The following is a 24046-nucleotide window of genomic DNA, read 5'->3' as shown; positions in this document are numbered from 1 at the left end:
ACTAATTCAACTTCCCCTCTCTTCCTTCCCCTGGCACTTTGGTAACACAACCCCCCCCCCCCCCCCCCGTCCATGAGCAGAGAGGTGGGACGAGAAATCCACAAGAGCTGCCCTTTAACCTGCTGCTCTCTGAGTTATAACCAGCAAGGTGACTCTCAGGTAAACCTGGAGTTCTTTTGATTTGTTCTTTTGGAAAATGTGAATTATGGTTTGGACTTGAACATGGACAAAATGGAAACTGTTGACCAACATATCTTGAAATCTGCCAGGTTTTGCTCCTTCATTTTAGAAAGCGTTTTGAAGAGGGAGCCAGCTCTCCTCCAAAAAGCTTTGACCTAAATATGGAAAGCTGCAGGGCTTAAAGCTGCTGTGTCTTCTGTCTAGTAAAATCATGTTTTTAGCCAGCTGCAGTTCTGCAGTGGTTGGTGTTTCACTCTAGGTACCGTTAATGTGGACCATGAATCAGTTCAATAGTTTGTGAGATGTTTGTAGGAGGGGAGTAGATTAGCTTTGGGGATCTCCTGGTTTTCCCTATAAGGTAAAGGTTTTTGTTTTTAATGACGTTGACAAATATTCAATCAGTTGCGATACAATTGGGGATGAGACTATCACGCTTGTTTCATGATGAATTTAAGCACTTTTATAAACACCAACATTAGTTTTCTCCACACTTTCTAATAAAGAAACAACTAAAAAAACTTTCTCATCAGTTATGGTTTGACTTTGTGTTGATTGTTTTCAACAAATGTTAGCATGCTAAATTTGTAACATTCTGATTTTTAGACTGTTAGTAATCTGGTATTTGTTTTTTCCTGTTTTTTTCTGTGGGAGTCCCATTAATGTGGATGGTTAATATTAAACAGAGCAACTTGTTTATGATTGTTATATGCACTGAGAAAGCCATGAAGTCTTGTAGAGACTCAATGTACCAGAATGCATTGTGTTCGATTGTCAGAAGTGTCAATCTTGCTTTAGTGCATTTTTATTATTTCAAACTTTATCCAAAACTGAGAACAATTAAAAATCCTTGTCAACCAAATCACAGTGACATGGCTTCGTCCATAAACTCCATAACATCTGGAACAATCATGTTTTTGGTTGCAATTTTGCAGTTTCATGCCAAAAATTCAAAAGCTAAGGCGAAGGCAGGGACAGAAATTCAACTTAAAAAATCTTCAGACCACACACTATGAACAAACATGTTTGTGTTTTTAGTCTTTCACAGCAGCACTAAGATGTTGAGTCAGACATTAAACAAACTGATGCAACAGATATATTGCACAAGGACAGCTATAAAGTTAGAAATTTAACACAGACTTTTTTTATCCAGTCTGGGGTTCAAACCAGCAACCAGCCATCTATGTACTGGATATTTTCCATTTAAAGGAACATATTTTAACCACACCTGCTTAGAGGTTTTACAAACTGTATCCCTGACCTTGAACCGAAAACTTCATTTATTATTTTCTTATCATTCTTTTTATAACCCACTTAGTGTTTCCCAGCCTGCTCCATTAGATTACACATGAACTTAAACATGAACTTTATGTTTTTTCTCTCTGCACATTAAGCTTTCTCTCTCGACTCAAACATGATCCAAGGTGCCAGCAGCAGGCAGCGTGAGAAATTAATACCGAAGAAATGTTTTATAAAGAAGCCCTACTAGCTTCCTGTTACATGGCCCATCCTACATCCATACGTTCCTTTACAATCAGCTCCGAGAGAAGAAGTTAGTCGTTCTGCTAGAGTCATGTGATTTTGTGGTTAGCGTCCGATGTGAGCCCCTTGTTCTGGAAATGACGCTTCAGCCCACAGCCGAAGATAGAAAATGACTCTGCTCTTCTGTCTGAAGCAGCAGTCTCTCCCTTTCATCATTTCTGACCTTTCAGACACAAACGTCCCCTCATGATTGATGAGCTTCTCTGTACTACTCTGTCTCTGTCTGCAGCAAATGCTCCTGCTGTGGCACTTATCGCAGTTTTGCAAAAAGTGCTTCATCATCTTGTGAATCGTTTCTCAGCGTTTTGTCCTATAAGTACCCCGCTAACACTTCCTTCTAAAAACACTGCATTAAGTGAGACACCTTGTTGTGGATGATTTTTTTTAAAGAAGTCACCTTTCCAGAGAGAATTTCTATATTGGCCAGGCTCAGTCATATAAGGAAAACTGTTTAACCTGACTTCTGAATACCACCATGATTTGTTTTTTTAAAGATTTGGGGACAACTAGGCTTTCGACTAATTTGTCTTTACTGGTTATAATTTTAAAAACACTTTGGAAGAGACCAAGTGCACCTTCCATTAGACCAGATTAAACCTATTTCTTATTTTAACATGTTCTGTAGTGACATCTGCAGTCAAAAGCTGTATGCTACCAGGTATGTCATCCAGGTAACAATCATAGACTAGTACTCCATGATGTGTAATAGCCGCAGTTTGGCAGTTTTCAATTCAATTTCTTTGTTAGTTTTTTAGAAAGAAATCAACAAGGTTTGAGTTAGGGTCATGGTTTTTTATTTGTTGAATGATGTAAGCCCACGCTGCCTTTTTTAGTGCATATATATGCTCCTACTGTCTCATATATATGCTCCTACTGTCTCATATCTAAGCTCCTATTACCTTATATCTTACCTAATGCCTCATATCGATCCTACTGTCTCATATCTAAGCTTCTAATATCAAATGTCTATGCTCCTAAAGACAACTCACTTTCCTTTCAATAGATATGACATCCTGTCCTAGAATATTTTAAAGCGTTATGCAGCAGTTTTTAAGAAAAGCTATCAAATGCATTACTGTTTTACTTTAATTGGACTTTCTCAATTGCCATAACCATACACAGCAGCAGGCTCATGCTCTGTTAAAGCACAGGTCTGTTTTTCAGTCGGAGTGAAGGCTCAGCCCCGAGCTGTTCTGTGAAAGAATCTGTCCCGTTTGAGCATCACAAACAGTATCTTTAAATGTCTAAAGTGCATGCATTTCGTGTGACACTTAAATTTTACATGCGGCAAAGATGTTGCATGTTCATTTGTATATTTTATAAAGAGTAGTGAATGGAGACTGCACTGCTGACGAGGTAATAAAGAGGAACAAGGAGCTGCTGCCTGTGGAGCTGAGTTAATGAAGTGAGTTTAAGAGTGGCGAGGAGGAGGAAAGAACCGATGAGAGAGAGAGGAAACGCCGGAGGTTGTAACCAGTGTTGGCTTCCCCCTGCTAAAGTCCCCCCAGTAAACAGAGCACAAGCATGAGCAAACAAAAACACACAGACAAGAAGTCTGAAGCATTCTGCAGGATTTCTCATCATTGAAACCAGTGCAAAGAATTGTTAGGATCAAAAGTTCTTAAAACTTTATTTGACACCAAGATGCACAAAGATTCACGTCTTAGGTGAAATTAAATTAAAACTATAAGAAAACGCATGAAAGAATTTAGCCTATAAATGCAAACTTAGATGTGTTGTTATGCAGCTGCAGTGGAAAACACTTTTTTTTTTTTTTTTTTTACAAATGCTCAGCGTCTCATACACACATCGAAAAAGTCTTCATGAAAACACACAGGCATTAGTTTAACACATACACACACAAAGTCACACCCTATATAACAACATCCAAACAGTAATACACTGCAAAGACAAACACACACTTCAGACACTGCAAACACACACTCCTCCCACCCAAATCCCTAAATTAATCGTCTCTCGCTGCTATACACACACACACACACACACGCACACGCACACGCACATTTACACACTGCAGCATGTAGGAGTCCAGCTCTCGAGGGATTAACACTTCAACACACTCAGTCGTGGGATTTTCCCACACCGCCTCACAGGCCGAGTTTCATTTTCTGTCAGTCACACTGCGCTGCGTTACAGGCTCACCGCCAGCTCCCAGCACACTCCCACAAACATTGCCAAACACCGCAAAGCTGCGGTGCGTTAGAGCGCTGGATCGAAGCGAAGGTGGTTTGGGGTCGATTAGTCGTCTCAATGTTTGTTGAAAGGTGTATATTTTCCTTTGGGGGCTGTTTTTTTTTATAGCATGATTTGTTACAGAGGTTGAAAAGCAAATTGCTAACAGCCACCCTGGCAGAAGCACAACAACATGAATGTTGAGTATTTATAAAGGACGGCTGACAATAGTAATTCACACACACACACACACACACACACACACACACACACAATAACAATTTACCATACAGACCTGTATTGGTCCGTATCTGTAGGTTTTAATCCAGCTGTTTTTGCACCAGTTTTTAATATTTGCACGAAGAAAAGCCAGAAATAAGACAGAAAATAGCTTTCATAAATTCAGTTGTTGGCTTATTTACTGAAGAATAATTCCAACATATTGAGAAATTAGCTTATTTGCTTCCTTGCGCTGACTCAGTAATTAAAGTATGCTGTAATACAAAGCTCTAGTCAGTTGCTTAGCTTCAGATTTTCATTGTCAGACCCTTTTTGCTGCAAGACTAGGTAGCTAGTCCCTGCATCCATTGGCTGCTTTTTCAACACATTGACTCTGTATAGATATGGACATTACATATCCATGTCTTTCCGTGTAAGACATGGAAGCCAAAATGTCTCTGTGACAGGAACTGACATATTGCACTGGTGACGTTTTTTGGAGCCAAGACGTGGGCAAAAAGGATCACTGAACAAAACATACATTAAACTCACGGATAAAACAGCAAAGACCCCTCAGGTTCCTTCTGTTAACGTAGAGGAGGCAAGGTTTATGGCCCTTTGTCATTTTCCACCTCTTCATATTACTATGTTCTCTTTCCCACCTTTTTCTAACTTTGTTTGTCTTCTCTCCTCTACTTATTCCACCTCCTAATGCCTCCCATATTTCTCTCTTCCTGTCCTCTCCTTTTTCCTCTCTCTTTATCTCTGTTTCTATTCCCTCCCTTTTCCATCTCTCCACCACCTCGTCACTGACAGAGGTAGAGGGCTTGTTGTCAGTCCTCTGCTGTGGAAGGAGGCTTTTATTGGGCCTCTGTGTTCAGCTCTTCCTGAGGCCAATGGGATCCAGATGTGGCCCCGGCACTCTAGTGACAGCAACCATTTATGGAGAAAGAGAGAGAATGTGTGTCTGTTAATGTGTGTGCTTGTATGCTTGGAGGGAGTGTGAGAAAGATGTGAGTTGTCTTCTCATCTTGGTCTCTCGCTCCCCGCAACATGTGTGCAGAAGTGTTTTTAGAGAAGCATAAAATACATTCAAGCACATGACTTTCACACAAAAACAGACAAGTCGACAAACCACAAGTTCACAAGTTTGAAGACAAAGTTATTTGTGAGGACCAATTTAGAGTTTTAGACCTTGTAACTGAGGACATTTTTGACATTCCTCATGTCTTCAAAGAGCTGTTTGGGGGTTTAAATTGGTTTTATGGTTTCAAGAAATCAGGTTCAGCAGGGCGTCCTAATGCTCTGTGGTCTAGACACTCAAATTCTCACATTTGGGACATCAAGTACATGCCACCCCTAGCCTCTCTTCCCAATCTTCTCTGTCTGTCTATGTTTACTAAGTAGACAATAAAGTACAAAACAAAAAGTAAAAAATCCAACTGAAACTTGAAACTTCCCTTACTTTCTTTTCAGGAAATTAAAGCTTTGATTTTGTGCATAATTTTCCATTTAAAAAAGGGTCGAACATTCAGTCAACATGTTTGTAATTATTAATAATAATGATAAACATAACTGTCATTGTATAGCACCAAAGATTTTTCCCAAAGTAAATTGATAAATGTCAATGGATTTAGACTTGTATGGCACTTTTCTATGTCAAATGGATTGGATGAACGCTAGTGCTACAGCTGAATGAGGTTAAAGATACATAATTAAGAAGTTTACATGTAAGTCAATGATTTTGCTCACTCTCAACCAATTCACTATTGGCACTGACAGCTAACTACAACCTTACGCAGCGAAAAAGTGAAATGTGGCTGATTTAACAATTTGAACTTTGGTGATACCTGCTCACAGAAAATAGCACCCGCCAAATAAACGTAGCAACAGTAAATCCTAAGCATAAAATCCGCCTGGTATGCCAAAACCTCCGCTGGAGAATACTGTCATGCTACAGCTGCAGAGATAAATCAAACTGTGTCATTAGCTTTAAAACATTCAACCTTTGTTCATTGTTTTAATATATATATTCAACATGTAATGGTAAAAGGAGGGAGTGTGGTTTTAAACACAGTTGTGATTATAATGCATTCCATTAACAAAGGTCCTCACAAATACAAAGGTACAGATTTGTGTGTCATGCAATATTCTGTTTCTCTCTTGTTTTCTTTTTCTTTACTTTTTCATGTTACTGTATGTGTTTATGGTGGGTTTTTTTTTTAGTGAAGCTGCACTGCAGTGGTGCGTCCTTTCTTGTTTGTGTCGGTATGTGCGTGCATGTGTGTGAATGTACTCGATGAAAGGATGACCCTGACAAACCACAACAGACTAAACTTAAGAGCTGTACATTCATGCAGGCACTTCCTGCATATGTAGTGAAACGTTGTTCTGCAGACTCGTATAAAGCTCCCTTTAGCCTTTTTATGGATCTTTCTGAAAGAACAGTATGCATAGAAACTATGCTGCCTTTGTACAGTATGTTCTCTGTGTCAGTAGTTCCTCTGTAGCCAAGACAAATGTCTACTTGTTTATTTTCTACTGTTCAATGTCTTATAAACTTTCATGGGGATTATTGGGTAATTTCCCATTCTAATATAATCCAAAACACTTCGATCTACTTCACTCTTGCCTATGGTGCAGTGTTTCTTACCATTGGAGAGATGATAAAATACCCAGTTGTACTGAAATCAAGTCATGTATAACCACATAGATTCAGAAAAGCCTTTTTACATTTAACAGCCGTGTCTGTTTTACTTCTATGCAGATCTTCACGCCAATGTCAACTAGTTTTAAACCTTCTTGTGGTCAAATTGGGCAATAAATACCGGGCTGCTTTACTCAACTAGATGATGGTGGAGAACCAAGGTTTCTTCACGTTAAACACCGGTCATTAGACTGTGACGCTGGCTGCATGCACTCACCACATGAAACAATCCTCCGTCTCAAGAGTGTGTCACCTAATAGCAGAAGTATTAGCCAATAACTACACCCATGTGGAGAGCCGCGGTGGAGGTGGTTCTTCAGAAAACTAAAACCAAAGCAACTGGACTCTGTAGGTGATGAGAGATATGCAATAGATTAACATTTAATCTATAATTATTTCTATAAACATTAGATTAGACAGCAGACAGCCATTAGAGTTATGGTTAGCATGTCTTGTATCTCTGTACTTTGCAGAGATTTAACAAACCAGATATAATGTGTTTATTAAAACAATAGATTCTGTTTTTATGCCTTTGGACAGAGCTAGGCTAACTCTTTCTCCCTGTTTTCAGTCTTCATTATATGCTATTTTGTTCTTTAGCACAGTGGCATGGTAGTTTAATTGATACTTTTACCAAAGTTTAGTGCATGATATATAATCATCATATTTTCCAAATATCCAACTAGTTGCTTAAATTTGGAGTTGAGTGCTGAAAAAACAGTTTTATTTGCATGTGTGGTGAGCAAATGTTAATTCTGAAAGGCAGATTTGAATCTACGTATAAGTACTAATGTAGCTCGTAAACAACAGGAGACAATACATGGAAATCATTACATGTAAAGTGACTGGACTGGATGTTCAGCAAGTTTATGAGGTACATGTTATAAGGTAACATTTACACAGGAAATAAGGTAATGGTCTTTTACAAAAGCCTGGAGGAAGTTAGGAAGTGCTTGATGGGCGCACACACTAAATGTGTGTGTGTGTGTGTGTGTACTTGTACAACTGTCTTAGTGGGGTCGTTTTCTACGTTTGAAGTGAGGACCTTTTTGTAAAAAGAGGATATTTTGGGCAGTCATCGGTTCAAAGGAGCTTTTTGATGTTTCAGACTTACTCAAGGTTAGAATAAGGATTAGGTAAAGGTTGGGGTAGGGACTAGGAGGTGAGGGATCTATTAAGCTGTCACTTTATAAAAAGTACAAACATCGTCAACGTCTGCTCAGACTAATATAAAAAGAATATTTTCTTGAATTTTTGCATATTTCCAGAAAGTATCGAATTCTTTCTTCCTGCGTCATCCAAGCTAACTCACTTCCTCTCTACACATGCTTGCTGTTACAAGGAGGCCCCTTCAGTATGACCTGTCAGGATTACGTAACTGCACTCCTCCTCTGTCCTCACCCCCTTTTTCCTCTTTTTTTTCCTAGAAATGAGGGCTAGTCTTGTGTCTGAAGTAAAGCCAAGAAAACTAACAGAGAAAGAGAGTGGAGAGGAATGAGATGAGAGACAAAGAAGATAGACAGAGAAAAGGGTTGAACCAAAAATAAAAGACAAAAAAAGACACACTAAGTGTCTTTGATTTCCCAGATAGAGACTCTCATATTGCTTTACTTTTTTCCAAAAAGGTCTTGGTGCTTTTACTTTTTAAGAAGTCCGACGTTCACTGAATGGAGTCAAAGATATGTATGTGTGTGTGTATGTGTGTGTGTTTATGTCTGTGTATCTACGATCTCCATTTTTACGTGAAAGTCTGTTTATACTAGTTTAGTTGTGTTCAACTAAATCGAGAAAACTACACTTAGTCCTTGAATTTTCTTACTGTCTTTATGATTAGTACTTTAAAATGTTCATATTTCATACCAGTTCCACCTCAAACTGAAAATTAGAAGCAAAAAATGTGCTACAAAATTACACTGGTTATTGAATGAGTTGTTCAACAAAGCAGTGTAAATTAAATGATCAAACCTGTTTTGTTTCGTTGTGACCTAGACGAAGAGACATTTGTCTCAAGTATTTGATTTAACATTTGAGTTTTTAACATTTATAAAAGGGACTGTATCTTATTTGTTGAAATGTCTTGTAAGTGATTTCCAGCTAAATTCAAACCCAGAGAAATCAACATGTTTCTTCAATGAATAGTTAGGTTGATTTGTTAGCTTGTCTGCAGGGGAAGCAGAGGAAACTGAGGATGGAAATCAACTATTCAAACTTGTTTTTGTTTGTTTTAAAAAAAAAACTACAGTCTCTGTACATGGGGTGCGCACACTAAACACTACGCTACCGACGCACCAACTGATCAAACTGTTAAACTGTTTTCTCAAATTACTTCTAAGCTATTATGGTTTAAGGTAAAGACATAATGTGAGTTAATATAAATGTGTCTTAAAATGTGAATACAGGAGACCCCTAAACAGCAGAAATAACGCTCTGTGCAAACATACAAAGGCATCAATTTGGTCTTTGCAGACTTGTGATGGGCATTTTTTCCTGTTTATTCACATTTAATTGTCTCAATGTACACACTAATAGAAAGATGAATCAATAATTGCACAAATATTGTCAGAAGCCTTAGTAATGCCTTACTGGAGGACAATAATAAAGCTTTCGTCATCCCTCTTTATGCAGCAAATTGAGCATTAAAACCTCCGTTTACTGTATGACTCAACCTCCCAGCTGCCTGTGACAAACACCAGTTAGTCCAAATGATGAGAGCTTTTGAACGTCCAGATGCACCTGATACAGATTTACAAACACAGTGTGGAACTGGCCTCAAAGAGATTAAAGGATGAGAGTGACTTGAGCTGAATTGCAACCACACACACACACACACACACACACACACACACATACACACACACACACACACACACACACATACACTCACTCAAAAAAAAACACACTCGCACAAAACTGTCTTCAAAGTGCTAAAGCCAGCTGCTAGAGAAGCAGAGCGCTTCACAAGCACCTGCTCTCCTCTCCTGCATGAGTGTTTGTTTTTAAGCCTGACCGCACACCTAGAAGACGTGCTGACGCTGAGGCCGATACACACACACACACACACACACACACACACACACACACACACACACACACACACACACACACACACACACACACACACACACACACACACACACACACACACACACACACACTGCCAGGCTGCACCTGCTAGTGGAGGAATGTGATGTGATGTCATCTCAGAGAGCTCCCTTCAATGTGGAGATAGTAAAGCCTAAAAAAAACCCTACAGCCCTTGGGTCTAAGACTCAGACGGCGCTCTGAGGGAATCCATGCAGCATGAAATCATTCTGAAAGTAGATTTTCGAGGCATGTCTGCAGCTCCAGATGCTGATGTTTAGAAGCAGGGAAAGAGATCAGAGAGAGGTGGTTAAATCAGTAACGTCTTTCTTCCACCTTTTTTTTTAATTCTTGCCTTGGATTAAAAAAGGGTACCAGAAGGTTTTTTGTCATTCAAACATCTGTGTTCTGGAGATGGCTGTTGTCTGAACTCATCCACTTTCATCATGTGACAAAAGCATGATGTTTAAATTACTGGTATCAAACATATATTACATTAGTGTTAGAATAAAGGTATTATTAGAACAGTGCCAAATAACATCTTTCAACACTCTATATCCTTTCATGTATCTGCACCATGTTAAAGTAGATTAAAAGAGTTCAGACATTCTTACCCTGAAAACCCCGCTGTGACTGTCTCCTGTATTTCATCACACTGTTCACACTGTATCGTGCTTCCAGGGCAGAAAAAACACTAAAAAGCAGACGTCTGCTCTAATTAGCTACTAGAGGAGAAAAACTAAGCAGTCCAACTGTTGAACACGGCTCTCATTAGAGGCCAGGGCAAGAAACATGCTTTCATTAAAACCTTCTTCTTCTTTTTTTTTTAACCATTCATAGTAATCTATTTTACATAATTGAACAAATGAGAAACGTTCAAATGTTTTATGTGCTCTGCTGCTCGTTTTTTTTGTGGTGAAAAAAACTCTTTATTAACCCTGATGGTAGGGTCATATCGCCCAGCCCTAACTGATAGTCATGTGAAGTATTTCTGGGTTTCTGAGGCTTGGTGATGATATTGCTATTTCACCCACGATGAAGCTGTCAGAGACACAGTCTGACATGTATCTCTGTTCATGCATGTTGTGTATAACATGCCAGCTTCTCCTGTCATGTTGCAGCTGTTTAATGAGGCAGCAAATGGGGTTAGTGTGATCTTGAGCCTATGTCTAAGTGACGGCATGAACTGCATCTGCTACAAAACCTTTTTAGCGAGTGGTTGTTTCAAAGGAGATGTGTGTGTTACTAAGCTTGACTGACACAATGACTGCATGCAAGTTGTGTAGTTTTGCTGCTGCTGTGTGGATCCCCGCGGGCTGAATGCAAAGCGCTGCTTTCTGGTCTGGTTTTGTCACAGTAAATTGGGAAAAGGAGGTTGAGCCCTTCTGCCCACCTGTTGGTTTTACAGCAGAATTTACACGCAACAAAATGAAAGAAGAATAACCTGCTGTTCGGGACTGTACTGTCCAATCACAACGCTGTCTCTGCACAAAGTAACAGACATAAAGAAGGTGTAATGTTCCTGCAGAAGTCAGAATCCAGTGGATGCTGCGTATGTTTGTCACATGTCAGATTTATAAATTGATAAGCAGGATGTTAAACCTCAACAGCTTTTATTTGGAGGGTAAGTAAAGCTCATTAGGTTAATTGGTGACTCTAAAATTGCCCGTTGGTGTGAATGTGAGTGTGGCTGGTTGTCTGTTTCAATATGTCAGCCCTGTGATTGACAAGCAGTCCAGGGTGTACCCCGCCTGGGATCGGCTCCAGCCCCCTGCAACCCAGACGGGAAAAAGCGGTTTAGATAATAGATTGATGGAAATATGAAAGTAAAGCCCCTTCCAATAATTTTTTCATAGAACAATAATCCCCACTACTGTCCAAAGAGTCATCAGAAGGTCCTTCTTCTCTACAAGCAAGGCTCTGTCCATTTCCCCCATTTTTTAATGAAGGTTTCTCCTTGGGGGTTTTTCATCTCACCTACGTATATGGTCCCCGATATCATATATCCACTCCCTCTGACCTGAATTTTTTCACAAAATAACGTAAAAAAAAACACTTTACATAAAGTTCTGCAAAAGAACAAAAGCAGTCACCATCACCTGGACATTAGCGCACTGCAGCCAGCATCAATAATCAATAACCAGTCAGCACGCCATGAAACACAGAAGCTAGCTAATGGAAACTAGCCCAGAGGTGGTTTTGGCAGGTCTCCACTTGTTCTCCACAAACTAGGTCACCAAATGGTTTTTGAGAGTGTTTAGGGAAACACTGAAGCTTCACTGGGGAACAAGACAAAGAGAGGAAAAGACAAAAAATAGAGTAACGCGTTATTAGCTCAGTATAGTGAGCTGATTTAAGTCGCCTGCTTTGGGGACAGTCCTGACATGCTAATTAAAAGACCAGCTCTCATTTGGTTCCCCTTCCTCTCATAACTTCACACGCTAAATCCTGTTCTGAAACAGCAGCATCAATGCTTGCTTCCTCTGAGGCCGAAGAGCAGAGCCTTTCTGCAGTGTTGCAGGAAACAACTAGCTAACGCAATGTGACAGCGTGGACGAGCCCACAGGCGCTAACGCAGCGCATAAGCAATCATTAGCATACTGTCAGTATGGAGCCATAGTTAGCATTAGGACTTAAACATAACCACACACACACACACAGTCACAGCAGGATTAAGCCTCGGGGTCAGCACATTTGCTTCTACATTAAATGTAGCATATGGCCGGCTAAGCGCTGTATCTGTGATTTGCTTAAATGGACAGAGTGGTGAGCTGTTTCTAACACTCTTAAGTTTGTTATTTCTGGACTCCATATGGCACCACAGGCCACCCAGTGAAAGCCGGGGTTAATTCAGTTTGTATTGAATCAAGTTTATTTTCAAATTGAAATGACAACACGGTCTTTTTAAGTCTCTGGGAACAGCACATGTATCCAGTTTGTACTCGTTGTTCTTGGATGTTTCCTCAAGGCTACATGTTCTCTTTAGCGGGAACAAACATGAGGTCACAGTTTGTGATGCTTCTTCTTTATGCCTGTCATTGATTTAGACCAAGATCAAACCAGATACAAGCATTGCGTTCATGAAAAGTTAATGTTTAGAAATGGAAGAAAAGGTTTGTGCTCGATTGTGTCATAAACACGTCACAAATCATTTTTTGCCAGTCCTTTCTTAGCATGAACATGAACATGTGTCAAATACCTCAAGGTGAAATCACTTTCTCAGTCTTTCAAAATTTACTTAAACTGATTTGGACCAAACCACTGCATACATAGTTTGCCATAATTTCTTCCAAACCCCTGTGCTGCAGAACAACTTCAGGCAATTAACATTTAACTAATGGATGCTTGCACTTTTCACAAGCAAGAAATGTGTTTCATTTTCTTCCTGTTTTCTCGCTTTTTATTAAACTCTCTACATTTAGCACTCACAGAAACTCCCATGCTACACACCCACACGCTGAGTAATCACCCATCACAGTGTCTGTTTTCCTGTGCTGTGGTCTCAGCAGGCGTTGACCATGAGGCAGAGTTCAGCCCTAAATCATCCAGACACTGCTGCCCTGCTCATTAATCTCTTTCACACAGACACACAAACTGCACACAGCATGCATCCACACATGACAAACATGCAAAATGTACACACACACTCTCCTGAACATGCAGTTTATGTCTTCCCTCCGTGTGTCTCCTCTCAGCAGCGGTTTGATTGTCATTGATGGTTTCCATTAGAGCCGGCCTCATTTCACTCAATCCTTTCAGGAAGTGGATTTCTCTCTCTTTAAAAAAAAAAAGAGGCAGAACTGGAAACATTTTGCCACAGAAAGAGGCTCTTTTATCCAGAAATGATTGAGGATGAAAGCTCTGTCATTATCATGTAAATTGCAGTTTCGATTTACATTTTGGATTGATGGAATCGAAGGAGATTTTCCGTTTTAACCATGCAAAACCCCAATAGGAAACCGGTCGATTTAAAAGGCACAATAAATAGAGAATTAAGTCAGGGAAATGTACAGAAGACAAGACGGAGGTAGACAAACAAGAAAGAGAGAAACCGGATGATTTGTCGTTTTTGTTCCTCTCTTCCTGCGGCTGCTTGGCTGTGATTGGCCGGTAGAATGTGTGTCAGGTCGGCAGCGTTGGGGGAGTTCTTTCTTTGAATGAATCATCACACAGATCAAAGGCGGATTCAGGAGCAGGATTTCACTTTTATTAACCGTGTTATTCCAGAGATGTAGTATTCAGCCAGCAGACACAATCAATTATCTGACGCCCACGTCTCTCTCTCTGTCTTATCCCCTCCCTCCCTCCTCCTCCCCCTCCCCTCCTCTGCTGGTTTTATTTAGTCGTTCATCATAACTCCTAAATAAAGATTGCATCAGCCTCATATTTAGCTCCTGCTTCTGATTGCTGAAAGGCTGAAATCTGAAAATATTTCTCCTCCAGACCTCATTTTTGATCCTCCTTTTGTCCTTCATCATCCGCTCTAATTTCTTTCTTCCTCTTCTTCTTCCTGCGTGTAGCTTTTTAATTTCTTCCAGTCTCCTTTTTTAATATCACTTCTCATTGTTTTTTTTAAATCTCGTATCCTGTCCTCATTTCCTGTCTTCTCCTCTATTCCTTCACCCCTTCTTCTTTCCTTTAATCGTCTGCTTTCCTTCTTTCCTCTCCTTGACCATCATTTTACCTTATCTAACTTTTTTCTTCCTTCAACATCTTTGTTCCTTGGCTTTTCATTTTAATTCTCTGTACTACCTTTATTATTTTCTCCTATTTTTGTCTCTTATTCTATCCTTGTTTCTCCTCCTCTCCTCTCCTCTCCTCTTTACTTGTGTTGTGTTTTCCTCTCTGTTGTGCACCTTCTTCCTCACTCCTCATTTCCTTATCTCCCTTGGTTATCTTTGTCTCCTCTCTTCTCTGTGGTTCCTTATTATCTTGAGTAGAGGAGACAATTGTCTCCTATACCCTTCTTCTCCCCTGTCATTGCCTTATTTACTATTATTTCCTCATCATGCTTTGGCTTCTTCCTTACTCTCCTCTTGTTTGTGTGTTTTTTTTACCTCTCCTTGTCTTCTTCCCTCTCATCTTCTTCCCTCTCTTCTTCTTCTTCTTTCATTGCTATCTCCTTCCATCTCCAAGGCTCCTTGCCTCCTCTCCTCCTCATCACACCTTGTATCCTCTTCCATTTTCTTCTCCTCTCCCCTTCTTGTTGTTTTGTCTCCTTGTTATTTTGTTCCTCCTTCACCTCCTCTCCTCTCCTCTAACTAACCAGCTCCTGTGGGCCCATCAGACTCCTAATGAGAACCTGAGTGAATCCTCCAGGGCCCTCTAATGATAAAGTCCCTGTGTGTAAGCGTGTGTGTGCGTGTGCGTGCGTGTGCGTGCGTGTGCGTGCGTGTGTGCGTGTGTGCGTGTGTGCGTGTGTGTGTGTTGGTGTTTGCCTACAGACTTCATGAGTTGTTAGTGTGTGTCTGTTTTAAGCTCTGAAGTGTTTTTGCCTTTAGGAATTTTGGTTGTGTGTGTGTGTGTGTGTGTGTGTGTGTGTGTGTGTGTGTGTGTGTGTGTGTGTGTGTGTGTGTGTGTGTGTGTGTGTGTGTGTGTTCCCCTTGCTGAGCCTCAGGTCGTCTGTTACACTTCTGTAATTGGTGGCTTTTCTCTGCTCATACTTTGGTTCAGCTCCGTCTTATACAAAATAAATGTGTTTTACATATTTTTGAATACTCATTTTGTTTTAGTTTTCTCAGTTGTAGTACTGCTGTTTACTCATATCATATATTTCTATCGTCACTTTGATGCACTAAAACAACAAGACAAATTCCTTCTTGTATTTGTTAACCTACTTGGCTTTTGACGCTGTTTCAGTTTCTGATCCAGATTCAGTTCTGATCCAGGATGTAAACTTTAAAAGCTTTTTTTTTTTTTGCTATTTTTGATGAGTAGTGTAAGCTTTTAAACACAACATTTGCGACATCGATTTAAGGTTCTATGTTGTTTTTCCCTGATTTATCTCTGTTTATAAAGAAAACAAAACACGCTCTGTACCTGTCGGCTATCACCTGTCCATCTACAACATTCATTGACCTTAAACACGACACTCTCTTTTCTCTCCTCAGGCCTTTGGGAACGCTAAAACCGCCCACAACAACAACTCCAGCCGCTTTGGAAAGTTCATCCAGGTCAACTACCAGGAGAGTGGCACCGTCAGGGGGTGAGGCGCACACACACACACACACACACACACACACACACACACACACACACACACACACACACACACACACACACACACACACACACACACACACACACACACACACACACGCCGTAAACCCCCCCAGCTGTAAATCACTTAACATACCGAAATCTGAGTAAGATTCACACGTCTACAGACATAAATCAGAGGAGTGGTTACATTGAATCACTTGTAAATACACAGGGATTTATGAAGTCGTCACTTTTTATCATTGTTTAATGAATTTGTAAAAATGCTGATCAAGTATCTGTTAAATATCCTTCCATTCATTCATCACACAAAATAGATAATTCTGTCTGATAGTGAAAATGAAATGTCTGACACACTAGTGAGCAGTGTAATGAAGAGATGCTCATTTAACCCTGATTGTAAATTAATTACAGCTACTCATAGCTCTTATTTTCCTCCTGTGAGAGAAACAGAATTAATATGGCATCAAGTCATGATGAGGCATTTCATTTGACAAGTTATTAAAAATGTCTTTAATTAGATAACTCCACCTCTTAGTTTCCCCTCTTGTCTGTTTTTTTATTCTTCTTCTTTTCTGCAGTTTATGTCATTTTTATGAATGAGTCTCCAGAAAACTTCAAACTACACCTTGTGTGATTTCATCTTAGTTATTAGCAATGAATCCACCAGTCTTTATTTGTATAGCGCCAATGCATAACAAATGTTATCTGGAGACACTAATACATCCTAATACTTATAAAGCTACTAATACACTCTATTACATGTATCCTCAGCATATTAAGTTATAAATAAAGTTATTATTGTTTACTTATGACCACTGCTGCCACAACTTGTTCTAACTTTTTCTGTTCTTCATTGACTCTTTTGATGTGTGTGTGTTTCTGTGTGTGTGTTTCTGTGTGTGTGTGTGTGTGTGTGTGTGTGTGTGTGTGTGTGTGTGTGTGTGTGTGTGTGTGTGTGTGTGTGTGTGTGTGTGTGTGTGTGTGTGTGTGTGTGTGTGTGTGTGTGTGTGTGTGTGTTTCTGTGTGTGTGTGTGTGTGTGTTCATCCACAGAGCGTATGTGGAGAAGTATCTGCTGGAGAAATCCCGTCTGGTGTATCAGGAGCACAATGAGAGGTGAGAGGAGAAAACAGACTCATAGCAGTGTTTAACACTCATATCCTGCACCTGTTTGTTTATTTAACAGGCCTAATTTTATTTTATATTTGTATTATTTTATGTAGAATTCATTTAGCAGACGCTTACAGTATGTATTCTTTTCATCCTTCAATTTATTGATGACCCACTAAGACTAGATGAACCTGTTCTATTTAACTTTTTGTGTGATTTTATGACTTTACGTGAGTCTAAATGGTGTGAATGTTTTTATGATTTTATGTGACTAGAGACCTAACCAAAGGTAATTTACTGTCACTATGTGATAGACTTTTTTGAATCTTTGAATCTTGAATTGAATGAAGACCGAGCTAACTCTTTCGTTAGTGCTCTGCAGCTATACAATAAAAAGCTGAGCAACATAAACATACTGGCCAATAAAATAAACAAAAAATGTAACACCGTATGCATCAAGAAGCACACACTACTATACTGCTAAAAACTGTTGCAATGACTCTCTTTTCATAGTTCAGACACTAGCTATTTCAAAATGCTGAGTGATACCAGAGAGAGCAGCTTAGCTGTCACTTTAAATGATTCCACATATTATTTTTAACAGCTGATTAAAATGTTGTTGTTGTTTTTTAAGTGACTCATATTTGAGATCTGCTCATATGACTTGAAATGTTTATACTGTAGATACGAGAGGAGTCAAGTCATGTGGATTTTCTGAAAAACATCTGTGTAACATTTTGTTGCCTGGTAAGCTGTAAAACCGATGCGTTGTCAGGTTATGTCATGTGCTAAAAATAGAGAGTTTTTCTCTTCCTTAGGTCCTCAGTAGGTTAGGCTATATGTCAGGCAGATCATTCAGCATTAGTTTTGATCATTTTGAGAGGACATTAATGTGTACAGTGTCTTGTTGCAGGATGACACAGTTCTGAATGTAAGTGAACATAAACATCTTGTAGAAATGAACTTTAAATGCTCCGCTCCTTATCTTAAACAAAGGGTTTTTATTTGGTGCAGCCATAAATAATGTAAATCAAGAAATCAGAAACACTGACATAGCCATACTCTCAAATCCATATCTATGCACTGACCGTGATCTCGATCCGAGAAACATAATACTAAAATAACCTTCATTTCCTCTGCATGCTGGGGAAATATCAGGTGTCCATCTGAAAGAAGCCTCTGCCCTTTGCTGAGTGAACGCCGCAGACGATCAAGTTCCACTTACATGCACACAGGACGTGATTCTGTCTCTAACTAGTAATAAAAGAAATGAGTGGAACAGCTTGGCCATCTTTTCTCACTTCTTGCTTCATGTTCACACATATGCCAACACTCTTTGAATTACTCATCTCAAACACATGCACACACACACGCACACACACACACACACACACACACACACACACACACACACACACACACACACACACACACACACACACACACACATAAACAAATGCTTTTTGCAGGTATTTCCACCTGCTCCAACATCTCTAAAATCATATTCTCCTCCGGTCAGACAACACTCACTCCGACGAGAAAATATAAAATCCCTGACCCCACCAGTGTAATGGTGCTTTGAGTGAAGAAAAAAACAAAACAATATAAAACCATCCAGGGGTCATCTAATCCCTCTAACCCTGATTGGTCCCGAGGTTTCTATTTCACCCTGCTGACAGACCCTGACGCCATATTGATAGTGTGGAAACTGAAGACAGGACCTCACAGCCGGCTAGGAGTTGAAGCAGGGAGGAGGGGGGAGAACGCAGGCTGATGATGAACTCCAAACTACCTTAAATCTTAAAGCACGTCTCATGACAGGTTGCCTCTGAACGACCCCGGAGTAAGAATCAAAATAACAGGCGGAAAGAAGCTGAGATTTTTACAGAGAGGTGTTTGGTTTTATGACTCAGGACGCTGATGGGGTTGTAGACGGTGCACGTGAGGAGCGGTTACTCTACTCAGCAAGCTCAGATCAGTCTGAAAATATCCAATGTACGGGATTAGCTTTAAGCTTTTGTTGATGTGGGTGCATTGTAGTTGGTTATTCAAGATATTTATTATTATATGATTTGTTGTATTATCAGAATTGTAAATTATAAGTTGTTACAAAATCCCATTAAGGTGCTTAAAAATGACTATTATTTTTCAAAGGGGTTATGACCATGGAAAACAAATGTTACCATGAAGTTTATGACATTTATTAACTTGTTAAAGAGTTAAACAGTAATAATAGTTCAATACCACACCTACATTATGGCCTACCAACTTTCAAGTTAATTAAATCAAATCATATCAGTCAAAGTTTAAACTGATATCAAAAGATTAGCTCAAAAAAGCAACATAAGAAAAAACATACTATAAGCTACTTATTGACGAAGGCTGAATAGACTTAATAGTATTTAGCACATTATATAATATAAAAGATTAGTAAAAATTAGGTAAAATACTCTGCATTAGGTTGTAGGCCTACCACATAGTAAGTTTTTTCATTTTTAAAAAAAGTTGAAAACACATGTGCATGACAATGAAAAAAGCAACTGTTCATTTCTGGCTGTTAAAATTGATGATAATGAATACTACAATAAAAAGTTAACAGGAGGGAAAACAAACTTTAAGAACAAAGTGCTAACAAAAGAATGTGTACAATGCGTTACATGGGCCTACAGTGCACTTATGTCACTTAAGTAATATCACAGGCGAGGGGAAGATGATGTTCTGAATATCAGCACTGCTGTGATTCAGCTGCTGATATGATCATGACAAAGACAAAGTTTATTTTTGCTCCACCAACTCCACTACTTCCACAACTTCACTGAAACTGAACAGTTGCCAAGTAACGCAAACATTCCACTTCCCTCTTGCTGCTTTGTTTGTTACCATGGTTACTACAGACCACTTTGTGTTATGAAGCCTATGACACCAGGGAAGCTATAGTCTGTTAAGTTATACAGAGGTAAAAACTTTACTAACTTAAATAACTAACACCGTTCTCTGTAATGTAAACTGGTCGTATTGAGAACACCTGGCTGAGGCGGAGTGATCCATCTAGTGAAAAGGCCCAGTGATGATTAATGAAATGCCTCCTGGCCAATCAGATTGCCTGTTTGTAACTAGCTATTGTATCAAACTGAAAACAAGCTCTATAACTGCAGTTTAATGCTAAAGTCACACTAAATGTGCTTGAAGACGGATGGTAATAGATGTGCATGATACTTTCCATCCCCGTCTTACATGTCAGGGTTCTTTATTATCCTCCCTGGACTTTTTAACTCTCCACCTCTCCATCAGCCTGTAAGAGCCCTCGGCTGAGATATGGAGCTCGTTCAGGGGAAAGTAAAATTACATCCCAGTGTGTTGGCTGGAGCCCCAAAATTCATCTTCTTTCCTCCAGCCCACACACCTCACTACTGCTTTGTTTAACTTCAATGTGAGTCTGATGGGTCGAAGGTGGGAGATAGGATTTTGTAATTCAGATGTTGCACTGCACATGATTTTTTTCCCTACTGTACTTTACACCAAAGTTTCCTCCTCAGGTGTTGTGTCTGATCTGAAGGAATTTAAAAAGGATCGAGTGATCAATATGTACCTGTGTGTGTTTCTGTAGGAACTATCATGTGTTTTACTACCTGTTGGCCGGAGCCAGTGAGGATGAGAGGAAGTCCTTCCACCTGCTCAAACCTGAGGAATACCACTACCTCAACCAGGTCCGCACACACACACTCACTAGCACCGCACATCAAATATATATGTGACATATATAACAGAGTAAGAAGATTTCTAAGCATTTATTAGTGAATGAAGCCCATTGTGCGTACCTTGAATGTAATAAATATGAGAATACCACAAAGTGTAAACCATATGTGCTACATAAAAAAAATAATGTTTGTATAAAGAGTTCTTGTGTGAAGCCCAGCGTGCATTTCTATTTAGCTGAGCTGCAAACAATTCAAAGTAAATTTGTAATGCAAATAAGCATTTTCTGTCTACACAAAGTCAAGACAGCTTCCTGTGGAGAGATTGATGGAGACTCTGAAGATGATGATAGAAAAATCTCTGAGTCTCCCGTCTCTCTGTTTCTCTCCGTTTGGATCTTGTTTACTCGTTTATCACATCTCAAAGCTCTGATGTGTTCATTGCATCAGCCCTGCATGTGTCTCATGTTTGTGTGTTAGTGTGGCTGAGTGTGTTTTACGTTCTTCTGTACATGCCTGGAGCCTCCATAAGTGTGCACCTTTGCAGTAAATAGGTGTGTGTGCGTGCGTTGGCAGCAGATGTGTGAGGTTCCCGCTGCAGTACGATGGGAAGGCAACAGAAAAAATAACTCCAATGTTTTCTCTTCTTTTTTTGGCTTCCCCAAAAAAGTAACGGCTTTTTTTCCTTCCCCCTAAATCCCCACAACAAACCCCCCTCTCTCCTATCCCATCTTCTATAAAGCCCTGTTTCCATGGCAACAGCAACACTCTGTAGTTAATCTGGCGCTGACTCGCTCTCGTGCCGAGGGTGCCGACAGTCTCGTGTCTTTTTTGTGCACACAAGTTTGTCTGAGCACACACACACACACACACACACACACACACACACACACACACACACACACACACACACACACACACACACACACACACACACACACACACACACACACACACACACACACAGTGTCACAAAGGAACTAAATGATTATCCATGCTCATCACTCGGTTTGTCTTTTCCGTGTTGGTCTTTCTTTGTGTCTGTCTGCTGTCTGTTTCTCAGAGGTGGAACATGACTAATTCACTCTTGTTGTACAAACAGTTCATGTCAAAGCTTTATTTTTTAATTTTTTTATCACATTGTAGAAAGAACAGGACATTATAAACATGTTTAATTTTGTTATAAACCTAGAGAAGGATGGATCTGCTGCTCTGCTCAGAGCTTTACAAAGCTACATAAGATTGAGAATTCCAACCGCTAACTTTACTGTTTTTATTCACTACCATCGCCCTTATGTTTTCTTTTTCTGCAGCAGCGTGCCGCAAAAAAATGATAAAAACCTGCTTAACACAACTTGTTCATCACTTGAGCAGATATTGAGGAGGTTTGACAAAACATGTACCGGTACTTGCATTGTTCTTCAGGATGTCTGTATTTATACCTTCACCAGAGAAGAAGATCACAGTACTCGTAGTGTGTTTAGTACTAAAAAATGTTCAGTTATGTCACTCATGACCTGAACTTCAATACCAAATGTGTGAGAGTGTGCGCTTTCTGAAATATAATCCATCTGACTCCTCTCGCTCCTCTGGATTACATCGCACATTGTGTTCAGTTATTGCAGCTCTGGGGATGTGAGCGTCTGTTTTTGTGTATATGTGTGAAGATTATGTAATCTTTTCCTCACATATTTACAGCATGTGTCGTCCTTCTCACTCTTTTTTAAGTAAGCCTGTTATTGTGTGTAATTCATCCCTTCTTACCCCGCTCTGCTTCCAGATGACAAAGAAATCTCACAAACTGCACTGGGACAATTACTATGAGAGCGACCTGGTCAGTATCTCGTGGACGACGGCCTGTTTGTGTGCGTTTGTGCTCATGGGTGTGTGGTGGTGCTCTGGGTTTTTTGGTGCTGTAGTCTTGGTCTTGTTGTCTCCCCGCTGTCCACACACGCCTGCTTTCACTGAAAGATGGAGGCGACCCAAGCTGACCTCAGCTGGCCGTGCTCCACATACTGCTTCTAAAGTGTTTTAAAGGGATACCTTTTGATGTAATCACTTTAATTTGATATGATAAAGATAAACGTGTTCTCTTAGAAGAAGGGGTTAGAGATTTAGTATCTGGTTTAAAGCTTTAAAATCATTTTAATTAAGAATTTACCGTAAGTTTTTAATGAAATGAGACATCACATCTCCTATACGTCAAACAAATCTACTTTGAAGACATGGGCTTTTATGTTCCTCATTGTATTTTCAGTATATATAATGCCAATTGAATAAATACAAATTCCCACATGAAGGTATCCCTTTAACATTCGTTAAACGTTCTCTGGCTTTGGGTGCTTTGCTGTCTTCGGAGGCGTGACGCTGTCAAACATGGAACACGCCATCTTTAAAGGGAAGGTTCAGGATTTGACTTTCACTCATTTATTTACATTTTAATGAGACAAAACACTTCACACTGAAGAATTAAAGCCAGAAAGCATGAAAGAAGCTCTGTAGACTAATACAATATAAAGATGTTCGTATGTAAGGCACAAATATTTAAATTGCTCTAGTTTTTAAGGAGTCTCTGCACTTATGAAGACACTGAGAGTTCTAGATACATTTATTTATTTTTTTTTTTCAATTGGGGCCAGCTGGAACAAAACTGGAAAGGTTTTGACATACACTTGTGAATAATTGAGTTTTAAATCTAAAACACATGATAGAAAAACTTGTGAGTGAGACTGTCAAGTTCAAAACGTTTCCATCATTGCTGCTTTGATCACTGAGATGTCTCCTTCAACGTAAAAGCAATATAGCATTTAGTATTTAAACTTGCAGCAACAGATTTAATGTTATTCAAGATCAGAGTAATCCAGCAACACACCAGGATTGTTCAGATAGACTTTAAAGTTAAATGCATATAAAACATTAGAGTCGAATGATCTGATCTTGAAAAGCTGTCTGTACCTGCTCTAGCTGGATGAGTAGCACAGCCGTGCACAGGGCCCTCATTGATCCTCAGAGTTTATGTCATGTTCCCATCAACAGTCAACACGTCTTTTTAAGTATAGTAATGTTGCGATTTGTAATAAAAGGCTGTATGAGTGGAAATAA

General features: G+C 39.6%; 1 protein-coding gene across 8 annotated transcripts in view; it reads left to right on the top strand.

Annotated features, from left to right (window-relative positions):
- The window catches only part of LOC110005162 (unconventional myosin-IXAa), a 147382-nt gene that overhangs the window by 55335 nt on the left and 68001 nt on the right, over window positions 1-24046 (top strand). For 7 of the 8 annotated variants that reach the window (XM_065956967.1, XM_065956961.1, XM_065956966.1 and 4 more), the window contains exons 3-6: window positions 16030-16124; window positions 17193-17255; window positions 20857-20956; window positions 22725-22778. In XM_065956967.1, coding sequence (XP_065813039.1) covers window positions 16030-16124; window positions 17193-17255; window positions 20857-20956; window positions 22725-22778 — 312 coding nt within the window. The remainder of the gene's footprint in view (window positions 1-16029; window positions 16125-17192; window positions 17256-20856; window positions 20957-22724; window positions 22779-24046) is intronic. The other variant, XM_065956964.1, reaches the window with a different exon arrangement.

Source organism: Labrus bergylta, chromosome 7 (assembly GCF_963930695.1).
Source record: "Labrus bergylta chromosome 7, fLabBer1.1, whole genome shotgun sequence".
Lineage (NCBI taxonomy): Eukaryota > Metazoa > Chordata > Actinopteri > Labriformes > Labridae > Labrus > Labrus bergylta.
Note: the sequence above shows the minus strand (reverse complement) of the source record. Positions and strands in the feature narration are given on the sequence as shown.